This window comes from Pipistrellus hanaki (genome assembly GCF_964339955.1).
Source record: "Pipistrellus hanaki genome assembly, chromosome: 1".
In the NCBI taxonomy this organism is placed as follows: domain Eukaryota; kingdom Metazoa; phylum Chordata; class Mammalia; order Chiroptera; family Vespertilionidae; genus Pipistrellus; species Pipistrellus hanaki.
This window is the reverse complement of record NC_140503.1, coordinates 68,611,562-68,624,757: the sequence shown is the minus strand read 5'-3', so window position 1 is coordinate 68,624,757 and position 13,196 is coordinate 68,611,562. Positions and strand designations below refer to the sequence as shown.

At 43.1% G+C, this 13,196-nt stretch overlaps 1 protein-coding gene across 3 annotated transcripts in view; it reads right to left on the bottom strand.

Annotated features, from left to right (window-relative positions):
• Positions 1-13,196, bottom strand: part of RYR3 (ryanodine receptor 3) — a 508,007-nt gene that overhangs the window by 227,003 nt on the left and 267,808 nt on the right. For all 3 annotated transcript variants that reach the window (XM_084861661.1, XM_084861660.1, XM_084861662.1), the window contains exons 17-18: positions 7,269-7,402; positions 4,720-4,961 (exon numbers count right to left, since the gene is read on the bottom strand). In XM_084861661.1, coding sequence (XP_084717787.1) covers positions 4,720-4,961; positions 7,269-7,402 — 376 coding nt within the window. The remainder of the gene's footprint in view (positions 1-4,719; positions 4,962-7,268; positions 7,403-13,196) is intronic.

The following is a 13,196-nucleotide window of genomic DNA, read 5'->3' as shown; positions in this document are numbered from 1 at the left end:
TAGGCCTGGAGATATTGACTCTCATAGAAACCAACCATTCAGGACCAAATCTAGGTGAACTGTGAGGAGCCAATGGCTGCCTAGGAGGTGGAGCTTTTGATGCTGACTGGCATAGAAACTGAGCAATCAGAACCTAAGCTGGGTGAACTATGAAAGCAAAACTTAAAGTGAGGAGTGAGGAGGGTTAAGGCAGTTGAGGGTGAGATCAGGCCAGCAGAGGAGGGCAGTTTGGGATGAGATCAGGCTGGTAGGGGAAGGCCATTGGGGGCAAGATCAGGCCAGCAGGGGAGGGAACTTGGGGACAAGATCAGGCCTGAAGGGGAGGGCAGTTGGGGGTTAAATCAAGCTGGCAGGGGAAGACAGTTGGAGGTGAGATCAGGTTGGCAGGGGAGGGCAGTTGGGGGGGCAAGATTAGGCCAGCAGGGGAGTGTCATTGGAGATGAGATCAGGCTGGCAGGGGAAGGCACTTAGGATGATCAGGCTGGCACGGGAGGTCAATTAGCGGCAATCAGGCAGGCAGGCAGAGGCAGTTAGGGGTGATCAGGCAGGCAGGCAAGTGAGCAGTTATGAGCCAGCAGTCCCAGATTGTGAGAGGGATGTTCAACTCCCAATTCCTGTAGGATTGGGCCTAAACCGGCAGTTGGACATCCCCCAAGGAGTCCCCAATTGGAGAGGTTGCAGGCTGGGGTGAGGGGTTCATGCACTGGACCACTAGTTATAACATAAACACAAATACTTAGACAACTGGAAATAGAGAGGCCTCACTGGGACTGGAAAGGTCTGAGTCATGATGGGGTAAGTTTTTACAGACAAACTGGTACCTTGGGGTTCATCTTAGTAAGGAGACAATAAAGACCCTCATATAAATTTGACTGTAGAGACACATTATCTTGATGAGTCTGAAGTCATGTTAAATCAAGAGGCATAATTGTACTCCATTCATTCACTTATTATCATCATTCATCTCTTGGGAAGGTAAATTCCTCTACTTCTTCTGATTTTGCAAGGGAAAATCCAGGGCAGGGTAGGTGTGATCTCTTCCTGTGAAGCTGCTCCCTAGCCAGTAACATACTCTAGGCTTCTCTGAGTCACATTCACTTCCAAATGCAGACCTGAAAGGCCAGGCCAGGAGAGGGACAGTGGTGCCATGACAATTAAAGAACCATTCCTCCCAGAGGGAAAATGCAGAGGCTGAGCTGACCTTGGATTCTGTAGAGAGGGCTGGTCAGGGTTGAGAAGGGGGATATTTGTACCGCAGATACTTGAAAGAGAATTCACAGGCTTCTGTGGTGAAATAGACCTATTAAGACTGCCCTCCCGCTACACAGAGAAAAAGCTCATGGATACTCCCAGGATGTCATTCTGAAACTTCCTTTCTTATTCAACATGGGATTTGGGTTCTTTATCCCCTTAAGATTGGGGTACTCTTATGGTCTCGAGTGAGGGACCCAGAACTTTGGGCTTGGTCTTTAGGAGAAGAGTGGATGTGCAGACAAGGAGGGAAGTTCAAGTCATATTTACTGGGTATCCAGTGTGTGTCAAGAACTACGCGTCCCTCCTGGAGATTATTATGGTAGGTGAAATAAGCGAGTACAGAAGATAAAAATATCACATGACCTCACTTATAAGTGGAATCTAAAGAACAAAATAAACTGAAAAACAAAATAGATCCAGAGACAAGGAAGCATGTGATAGACTGATCAATCTCAGAGGGAAGGAGGTAGGTAGGAAGAGATTAACAAAGAATTTATATGCATATATGCATAACCCATGGATACAGGCAATAGTGTGGTGAAGGCCTGAGGAGGGGGCAGCAGTGGGGAGGAAGGTGTCACTGGAGGTGGGGGGAGAGAGGGAGACATCTGTAATACTTCAATAATAAAGATAAATTAAAAACAATTAAAAAAGTCATGTCCCTCATCTCATTTAAATTCTATAGGAGCGTATAGCACATCTTCATTTTATCTAAGGAAATTAAGACTTTGAGAAGTTAAGTCTTTTGCCTAGTAAGCAGAGGAGCTGGGACTCAAACTGGGCATAACTCCAAAGTCTTGCTGTTTCTTATCCACTCTTTGCAATGACAAAGCATTGGAGGCACTGCCATTTTCTCCAACCATGACAACATCTCTACTGTGCTTCCATAAGCACCTTGAAAACCAATTCAAGACAGTGGCTTAATTTATGCCTTCAACATGTAAGTTGAAAGTTAGTGGGCCTGGGCATTTGGATTTCAAGGAAAAGGAGAAAAACTGTTATAACCAGTTTCCAATCTCTCTTCCTGGCCACCCTCCATTTCCTCTTATAGCAAGTAAATTGGAGGGTCATTTCCATTTTATTTCTTCATCAGACAATTATCCTTTCATCAGATAGTCCGGAATTCACTGCTGTCCTGGTGGGAGTCATTAACAGAACCCTATTTCATCAGCTGGAGCACCTGCTGACATAGTTACCTGCAGTGCCTTCTGCGAGATATATGTTCCTTGTGTGCCGGTTGGAGAATTCAGGCCCAAGGAAGCTTTGTATTTTAGTGAGCATGAAAATTATAAATCTCACAGGCACTGGTTTCCCTATCTCATCAGGCACTGAAGACTGAGGGGTGAAGTCCTCTAAATGTACTTATATTACTAAGTGTGGGTAATGCTCAGAGAGCCACTGTCAGCTTCTGAAGAGCTGAGACCCAAGCCTCCTCCTCATCCCCAATAATAGAGGCATTGCTAATGATAACTGGTGTGAGTGTGCCCACACCCCTGGTCTTCAGAGGAGTTAGGACAAGAGGGATGAGGGGATCGCTATACTCTCATGTGCACTGTCCATTTCTGTGCTCTGTCAACTCCTGGAATGATACACAATTAGATGAGACTCAGGTCCTAAATGTATGGACAGCAGCCCTTTCTAGATATACAATGAGTAGGCTCTCTGATGCCCTCCTGACTAATTGATGTATTCATTTTGGAAATTCTACAAAGGGATATACTTGGGGTTTCATGCAGTGCTGCAAAGTCTGGAAAAGGCCAAACTTTTTTTTTTTTTTTTTTTTTCCGTTGAGAATTGTTAATTTCTCTTTGAAACAAGAATCCATTTGCTTCATCCATGGGTGTAACTGTGTTTCATATTTCTTTAACCAACCCTCATGCAGAGTTCTCTTTGGGAGTAGACTGGGACTCAAAAAAATACTCTTGCACTGTGTTGGTGAGATGGTGGGAGATGAGCAGCAACCAGCAAGTAATGGGGTAATCATTGTCTCAAGTCAATGGCTCTTCATTCCTTCACAGATTAAATTCACCAAACTCAGGAACTATGGGTGGGTGTGAGCATGATGATGTCTCCACAAATCACTTCCCTAAAGACAACTTTCTGAGAACCTTGTGAGATGTGATGATAACCTAAGCCAAATGCTACTACGGCACAGCCACACATGATGGGGGTCTGAGAACTGAGAAGGCAAGACCCACCACTACCCCATGAAGAGAAACCAGGGAAGGTTGAGTTGGGAGGATAAGCGAACAAGACAAGAATTTCACCTGTTCTAGCATCTGCTTTTATCTGTACCATGCTGACCCTCGGACACTCAAAACACGGACAGAGATGGGGCTTTCTCTTTCTTCCCACAAATAACCCAGGACAAGTATGTAAATATATTCACACCATTCCTAAGAGTTTAAAGATGTTTAAAATGAATTTAAAACAGCACCCACACCTACACACACAAATTGAAAATAAAGACCCACTGCAAGAAGCCTGTCATCAGGACCTGAGCTAATGGTTTTGGCCTGATAGCTAAGGGCAGAAGGGAAACACGATGGGTTCCCAGCTACAAAACAAAATGGACAGGTTCGTCATTTAGAGACAAACTTTTCCCTCCTACTGAATTGAAGGTAGAATGTGTGTCATGGTTCCTTATGTAAGAGGCACGCAGCACAATGCTTATGTAAGGGATTTCTATAAGGAACACAACTGCAGTTTTGCAAAAGATACAGGTAAGACACACTGCGGACAACAGACAGCGAGGGAGAACTCCTTTGCTGGGCTGAGAGCATGGGCGTTCTTGCATTTTCACCCAGCGGAAGCCAGCTCATTCCCACACAGCCACAGGCTGTGGACACACTTGGGGAAAACAATGTTTATCTTTAAAAAGGAAGTTTCAGGTTATTTTTAACTGATCACCATCTCTGATGTGTTAGGTACAGACCCATACGTTTTATAAAGTGCATCATGAAGTAACACACTGCACTGACAAGGTGTCGGGCTTATTGTCAGATCCTGACACCTCCCAAGGTGACTGTGAATAAGTGACTTAAATATTTTTATGCCTCAGCTTCCACATCTGTACTACGGGGTCAATATTATCTACCTTAAGGAGTCATTGTAAAGATAACATGGGATAAAATGTGTACAAAAGATATGTAGCTCACTGCTCAGTAATAAATGCTGGCTTTCTCCTTCCCCGTTTGTCTATATAATCCTGAAAGCCCCTGCTTGTAAGGACACAGAGCTTGAGGAAAGGGAAGGGGCCCATACCCATCAGGCAGCTGAAATGCCAGAGTCATGGCTAAAGCAAGTGTCTCATTTCAGATCTGATGCTCTTCCTACCTAACAATCTGTAGTTTACACTCAAGTCTATTTCATTCATACAGAAAGTGACAGTGTCAGCTCACACCAGTCAAGCCTCAGTCACCCCCAGTAAGAGATAAGGGGCCAAAGCTTTGGCAAAGTACTCACCTGACCAAAGGTGAAGTCCATCAAAGCCATAGGAGTATAGGTCATCACCAACACCGTTGCCTCCCCATCCTTCTCCGCCTCCTGGGTACGGAGCATAGCCTGAGGATGAGGCCCAGCCCACCCGCAGGTGTGTGGGCTCTGGCGTTAGGAAGGGGTCCACCTGGTCAATGATGAGCTCGAAGTACCACTTCTTGTACTGTGCTGAGCCCTCAGAGACTCCCAGGAAGATGTTTGGCCGGATACTGAAATTAAACATAGGGCAGATTGCATTAACTGACTCCTAAGAACTGAGAAAGTAAATTGAACCAGAACAGAGGAGGCACTGCTCAATTAATCCAAGGGCAAGAATAATTTTGTGTTTTTCATATTCCAAAGTAGAAAAAGCTTTGAGCCTCCAACAATTTTTGTTGTTGCTGTTGTTAATCCTCACCAGTGTGTGTTTGTGTGTGTGAAATATATATATATTCCCCTCCCCCACCCGCCTCACCCCCACTGGTTTTTCAGAGAGTAGAAGTGCAAGGGTCTGGAAAGGGGGTGTAAGAGGAGAGAGAGGAAAAAAACACATTGATGTGAGAGAGAGACATTGATTGGTTGCCTTCTGCACATGCCCCGATGAGGGTGGGGGATGGAACAGCAACCCAGGTACACGCCCTTGACTGTGAATCAAACCCAAGATCCTTCAATGCATGGGCCAATGCTCTTAATCACTGAGCAATACTGACCCATGGCAAGCCTCCAACACTTGATCACATTTTTTAGGAAGGTGTCAGGACAACATTAATTCCATTATAAAATATAGAGAACCTGTCTGTTTTACTTTATTTATTTTTTAAATATATTTTATTTTTTTTACAGTGAGGAAGGGAGAGGGAAAGAGAGTTAGAAACATCTATGAGAGAAACATCCACTAGCTGCCTCCTGCACACTTCCTACTCGGGATGTGCCCACAACCAAGGTATGTGCCCTTGACTGGAATACAACCTGGGACCCTTGAGTCCTCAGGCTGATGCTCTATCCACTGAACCAAATGGACAAACCCATCTCTTTTTAATTGTTCCACTCAAGGTAACCAAAATTTACTGAGTGTCAGCCACAGGTAAAGAGGTTGAAGATGTCATATAGAGCTGCACAATTATACATCCTCATTTCTTATTGTAAGTGAAAGAAATGACTTCTTCCATTCTTCCAATAAATTGGTTTAATCACCCCCATTTCCATAACACTAGCTTTGTCATCAAGCATTATTAATAACAATGGCCTTTTGAAAGCATTAAGAAGTCACATTAAAAATAAGCCAGACAGAGAAGAAAATACTGCATAGTATCAATTATATGTGGAATCTAAATAAAAATGCATAGAAACAGACAATAGAAAGTGGTTGCCAGGCGCTGAGGTGGAGGCAGGAAAAATAGAGTTGGTGAAAGGATATAAACTTTCAATTATAAGATAAATGAAGTCTGAGGATCTAGTGTATAACATGGTGACTATAGCTGATGACATTGCTTAATTGAAATTTGCTAAGAGAGAACTTAAATGTCCTTACCCTCCTCCCCCCAAAAGGGGAACTATGTGGGGTGATGGATGTATTATTATTATAATACTTTGGGTAGAGTCCCTTCACAATGTACATGAATATCAAATCATCACGTTTTATACTTTAAATTGTCTTATCATATTGTTGGTCAATTACTATATATACTTCAATACAGCTGAAAAAAATAAAGTTCAACCTAGATGACAGAAAAGGGGATGGGGGAAGAAGTCACCTTTAAGCAACTTTGTTAACGGCCAGATGTTTTAAGAGCTTGAGACAAAATACTCAGAGTTTTTCTCGGTGTCTACTACTCTGGGCTGGGGCAGTGTTCCATTTTGGGTGGACAGGGAAAAACCAGGCTGGTCCCAAGAAGCAAAATATTGGTATGGATGGCTTAGCTCTGCTGCCTGCTCTATACTTCAGAGGGGAGGTCCTTCTCTCACCATTACAGATTAGGAAGTGGGCCCAAGTGGAAAGTTGTTGAAGAACCTTGGGCCTGCCTAGTCCAGACCTAGTAAGTTCACATGACTCTCAAGTGCGGACCATCGGCCTAGAGTTCTGCCTGTGCCTATGCTTTCCATTTGACCAGCACAATTATTCCTGGGTGAATGGCCATGTGCAAGAGGATTCAATAAGCCATGGTATCAACATGGGACATCTATTCTGTAAGAGATGTTTAGAAAAAAAGTTGGTATATAGAAATAAAAATAAATATGTTATGAAGAAGGTACAAGATAGATCTGTATTGATGTTTAAAATAAAATGTGGTAGGCCACATTTTCTTTCTGGCCAAATTCTTCTGGCCAAATTCTTCAGCCCTTGGGTGGTACATATACTCCTTGGGCACTTCAGGAGAAAGTGGGTTGGAGACCAAGGCCCTAAAAGAGAACACATGTGTCTGCCTTCATCTTATGTGCCAGAATCATCACAGAAATGATGGTTTTGGAGTTAAAATCAGCTCTCTTCCCTGTCTGGAGACAAGATACCCCCTTTGGAATAATGATGGTGGCCTTACCTCATCACGTCATTAATCAGCCGTGTCTGCAGGAGCAGGTTTCTCCGGGGCAGCAAGTTGTCACAGATCAGATTCTGGTTGGCTCTCACAGCCACCCCATTGCAGAGACAGAGGGAGCACAGGACATCTAGAACCTGCAGCAAGACATGCCCACCAACTTAGGGCCTGACTGCCAGGTGACAGGACAGAAGCAAGCTTCCTGCAGGGTGAGGGCCTGGTGATAGACTTGATCAGAGTCAAGGAAGCTTCCCCTCCACCCCAGGCATGAGTGAGTAATGCCCCCAAGTCTTCAGCCTCTTGGGAAATGAGGCTGGGCTTCTTTCCATCCCCTCTGCCCTGGTCTTATGCCCTTTCCTCCAAATTGCACATGTCATTTGTGGTTACTGTTCGGTTAAAGTGGATGAGTGGGCTCTGAAGACAGACTGCCTAGATTAATACCCCTTCCAGGGCTGGAACCAGGGTGAGAAGAGGCATCCAGGATAGAAAATCCAGGCACCTCTTGGAGTTGTGCACAAGTAGAGGCCTGGGATGAAAGGTTCTTCATTGGTCACAAACTGAATTCGTGCTCCACTCTGCATCAGAATCAATAGGCACTCATGCAGCCCTCCATGAAAGGAACTTGGGTTCCCATTGGGCTAAGTCCCATAGCAGGCTAGGAAAGCTCCTGTGGGTTGGGTAGACGTGATAGCAGGGCAGGTTCCAGTTTGTGGGTCTCTCACTGTGAAGATACTCTTATATTCCTAGAAATCCATCTTCAAAAGCATTTCACCCGCTCTCCTTCTCCCCTCTAGAGTGATGCCAAACTTGCAAGAGCACAGTGGTGCCTGAATCTGAGACCATCCAGCAGCTTCTGTTCCTTTTGTTTGCCAGTTACCCTGGCCTCCTCCACCACACAGGTTGGCCTCTTGCCCACCCTGACTCCTTGTGCATAATCCTCTTTCATTCAGATTCTGTTTTCCTGCCACAGTAGAGCACACTGTGCTGGACCAGGTACTGCTCCTCCCTGTCTCCCCTTCAGGGAGCCATGGGCAAACAGCAGTCCATAAGTAAAAGCCAGGGCTATGGCAAGCTGTAATGACAAGGAGGGGGTGGCTGCATTTCAGTTTTTCAAAGTGGCCACTGGAAGACCCAATGATTGGTGGGTTGGATAGCTTCAGGTTGTTGGTGGCATCTGAATTCATAATTCTCAGAAACTAGTGTTCTACTTGACTCCCTAAATGTCAATTTTGTTCCACATAAATACAAAGCACATTTATGGGACAAGCAGAAAAGGATGCCATCGAGTTTTATGGACTCTTACCATCACCAGTCTGTGGAATGTATGTGCTGTAAAACTGGAAATCCAGAGGGTAATTTCTCAAAGAAAAGAGCTATAGATGGGCAGGAAATTAAATACTTATCATCCAGTCTATCATACGTTTTCATCTGTCTTGCCTTGGAGTGACAGATGCAGGAGCTTTGCTGTCACAGCCAGAGGGAAGCAGAGCTTAATCTATATACAATATAACAGCAGAAAGAAAAAGGGCTCCCAGAAAATATATAGCCTAATAATGTCTCATCTAGGAATAGTTAGTGCCCTAAAGCAGTGGTTGGCAAACCGTGATGTGCAGCTCTTTGGCCCCTTGAGTGTGGCTCTTCTACAAAATACCACGTGCGGGGGCACACGTACAGTGCTATTAAAACTTCGTGGCCCATGCGCAGAAGTCGGTTTTCTGCTCTCAAAAGAAATTTCAATCATTATATTGTTGATATTTGGCTCTGTTGAGTAATGAGTTTTCAGACCACTGCCCTAAAGTATTGTGGCTGACACTGTTTAGGCCCATGGTCAGCAAACTGCTGCTCTCAAGCCACAAGCAGCTTTTGGCCCCTTGAGTGTGGCTCTTCCACAAAATACCATGGCCTGGGCGAGTCTATTTTATAAAGAAGTGGTGTGAGAAGAAGTTTAAGTGTAAAAAATTTGGCTCTCAAAAGAAATTTCAATTGTTGTACTGTTGATATTTGGCTCTGTTGGCTAATGAGTTTGCCCACCACTGGTTTAGGCTATCTTTCAGAAGGCTTATCTTTGGGTAAAATAAGGAATGGCAACACACCTCCTTTCCTAGGAAATTTAAATGGATTCTCTTGAAAGTGAAAGGAGTGTAGAGAGGGCCATCATGGGGACATAGGCTCTGTGCCTACTGGTCATCTGTATTTTCCAATGGAGAAATAACATCTCAGGGACATCTGGGATATGTGACTTGCTGTGGCAGTTACTGCTGAGTAAGTCACCAGACTCTGTTTTCCTTCATATCCTGAGCACACAAGAGACTGCATTTCTCAGCCTTCATGGCAGTAATGTGAGGCCATGTGACTGAGTTCTTACCAATGAAAAATGGGTACTTCATTTACACTAATGTACTGGCCCCTAAAAACCCACAAAGTCCTTTGTGCACTGTCTCCAGCTGGTTGTAGAAATTCAGTAAGAATGATAAAACCCAATGGTCTCTTTATTCCAAATATGATCTGAGGAGCTTACCAAAAATACAGATGCTTAGGTACCACCCCTCCTATTCCCAGACTCACTAGATCAGAGACTTTTTTAATACCAACCCTAGGAGATTTGTAATCACATTACAGTTTGTGAAGCCCTGTCTTAGAGGATGGGGAAGGAGCTAGAGGGAAAGAACCTGTCTCTGACCACACAGAATAGAGCCCTCCTATTGATTAGTCTTGAACTGAGACAAGACCTGTTCATATATGTGAGTTTTCATCCATTCAAGGTGAGGTGGGAATGGATTCTGGCTCTACTCATTCATTCCTTTTACTCATTTCTTATACCTTTAACTAACGTGTATCAAATGCCTGCCATGTATAACATATGGCACTATGGGGATTACAAAGCTGATCCCTAAGGATGCCACACCCACTAGCAATGGAGAAAGATAAGCCATATGCTTCTCCAATAACACCTGCTATGAAGGAACTTTATATCTGTGAGAGAAATACGTGTGTAAAACAAAACAAAAACAAACAAACAAACAAACAAACAAACAAAAACTATAATAAAAGGCAGAATGGGACCACCATGTAACAGAGTGCAAGTGGTAAAAGGATTTAGGAGAGGAAACCAGGGCCAATTGGAATAAAAAAAAGCTTCATAGAAGAAGTGGCATTTGGACTAAGTTTTGAAGGGAAGAATTTTGAAAAGTAGGGAGGTGATGCTGAGGGATCAAGAGACAGAGTGCATTCAGAAAACAGGAAGTGGGCAGTGTACCCCACTCCTGTCCCTTTCACTTCAAGGATTGTGTTCTTTCCCTCTAAGCTGTTTATATTTAACTTGATTATGCTTTAGATGAGTAGCAATGCTTCGTATAGTAGGGACAGAAAATTCTTAAGAGAGGAAGGGAGGTATACTAATCACCACCATTGTAGATACTCTTCATTCTAAGCATGTTATTACAGGGGACATGGTACAGACGGGAGTTTCTCAAACCCACAAGATGTAAAAACCTTTTTAAAAAGAAAAATATCATGACTCTGAAGACCACTTTTAGGAACTCTAAAACTTTAACCTGAGAAACATGAACTCATATGAAAATGCCTTCTAAGTGTGAACTCATCACTACAAAGAGTTTGGTATACAAGATAACTCTAAAAATAAGAACACAAATGAAACTTTCTCACAGAGCATGTCGGCCCTGAATAACATGTTTATATACTTCAGCTTGAGAAACCTGGAAGGAATATTAAACTTGGAGGTAGGAGACCAAAATGCTGGTCCTACTCTGCCAATAATTAGTCTTGTGGCCTCTGGCAAGTTGCTTATTATCCCAGAGCCCTTGATTTCACCTCTGTCAAGTGAAAATATTAATAACGTTGCTCTATGGCGTCATAATGAGGACTAAAAAAATGCATGTGAACACTGAAGACAGTACCTGGCATTTGTAAAATACAAAATAAATGTTAGCTACCATCATCCTCATTATTACTGTTGCTGTTGTTGCAAGAGTTGGGAGATGCCTTGTGGCTGTAAATTTCTGCATATATTCTGTCACTGTCTTCATAGAAAACTAAGTAAAGGTGCAGAGACACCTGGGACTGGAGAAAACAGAGCTGCCTAGATAGGAAAATGTAACTAAGTTGGCATTTTCCAAGCAAAGTTAAAGTCTCTCAATAGTAGTCTGGTCTGTGCTCGGCACATTCTCTGCAAAGCTACTACAAATACCCCTCTTGCTTATTTGAGACTAGACTTGTCTTTGAAAATATGTTATCCAATTGAGTAATCTCTAAGAGTAGAACTAAATTCATGGCAAGGAAGCCTTCATCCAAAAATCTATCAAAAATCAAAAGGGGGACATCTTGAAGAGACTATCTATGTATCAAGACCATGTTGCCTGAGCTTTGACAACATTGCCAGGATTTTTCAAACAAGATTTCTTGGCTCTAGGCAAGTGTTTCCCAAAGTGTGGTACGCGTACCCCCAGGGGTACGGGAAGAGTTTGGTGGGGGTATGCCCTGTACTGTGCTTAGCTGTGCCTAATTATACGTTCTCATGAGTACGAGAGGTACAAAGCATTCCGAATATTATAGAAGGGGTACACATATGTCAAAAGTTTGGGAAACACTGCTCTAGACGATTAAAGATTAATCTGCTGGTGCACATAGGTAACATATAAGACCAGGAATAGATTTCTAGTAAAGCCTCAACTTATTCAACTGTAGAATGGGCAGAATAGTCATCAACCTGCTGCCAAGTGACATCCATTAATGCTTTGTGATTTTTGGCTAAAAGATGTTCTGACAAACTTGTTTTTATGAAATGCATTAGGCAGTGTGGTCACAAAGAAGCCCTGGGGATAATGACATGACAACAGCTTCCCTGTCTAAGGCTCCTTTGACATCTGCGCATAGCTCATGGCTCAGACAATGTGTTACTCAGGTACTTATCAATTATTCTCATTACATTTTGCAGGTGGGAAGAAACATGTTGGGACACTGAGAAGCTAGATTGCAGTTGGAACCTCATGCCTGCTTTTGATTCACCACATTTGGGAAAGCAATTACAGACCCCTCATATTTCTTTCTAGTCTTTGCCAAGCAATTTCACAGATGCTAAGAACCCTGGCTTTTTTACTTCCTAAGGATGATACACATAATCCAAGCAATACTGCAAAAGCTCATTCTCCTGGGCCCCCTCAGGTGTGTCTTAAATGTGAAGTGCCCTAAATGATGGCAACCAAAAAATATCAAGCTTAATTCCCTGCACTCCGCAGGATCCCAGCTGTTGTCCCCTATGTCCAGTCATGCCATCTGCTTTTGAAATACACTTCTTCAATCTAAAGAGTCAGTGTAGCAACCTTCATGTATGAGGGTAATATACAAAAATCATCAGGGTAAAATGTATTTTAATAGACTTTCCTCAAAGATCATTGTGTCTTTAGACATATAATTCCATAAAAATAGAGGTTAGGATGTAGAGACCTCAAAAAAAATTGATGTAGCATTCCACCTTAGTAAATGAAGCGCTTTCATTTTACAGAAGAAATAACTGAGGCCTAAAGTCACACAGCTGTTTTGTATCAGCTTTAGTCTTCTTGCTGGCTCATGTGCATTTATTTATTTCACTTGGCCTGACTCATGGTAAAGCCAATTTCATTTAATAACAAGACTTTCTACATTATTTGTATCTGATTTTTGTGTATTTTCTTCATATAGCTTGAATTAGCTGTTATACTGTTAAGCTCCTAGACTCTAGGGCGGAAGTTCAGCCTAACTGGCCTTGTATGGACTCTAGCTAAGGGCCTCACACAGTCTGCTATTTGTTAAGGGCTAATGATAATGAGCAAGACTTGGAAATGGAGATATCTAAGATCCAATGTGATTGTCTGGCTTGTAGGATCTCCTAGGCAAGGAAGGATCTTTCAGAACTTGTTTCCCAATGTGTTATTT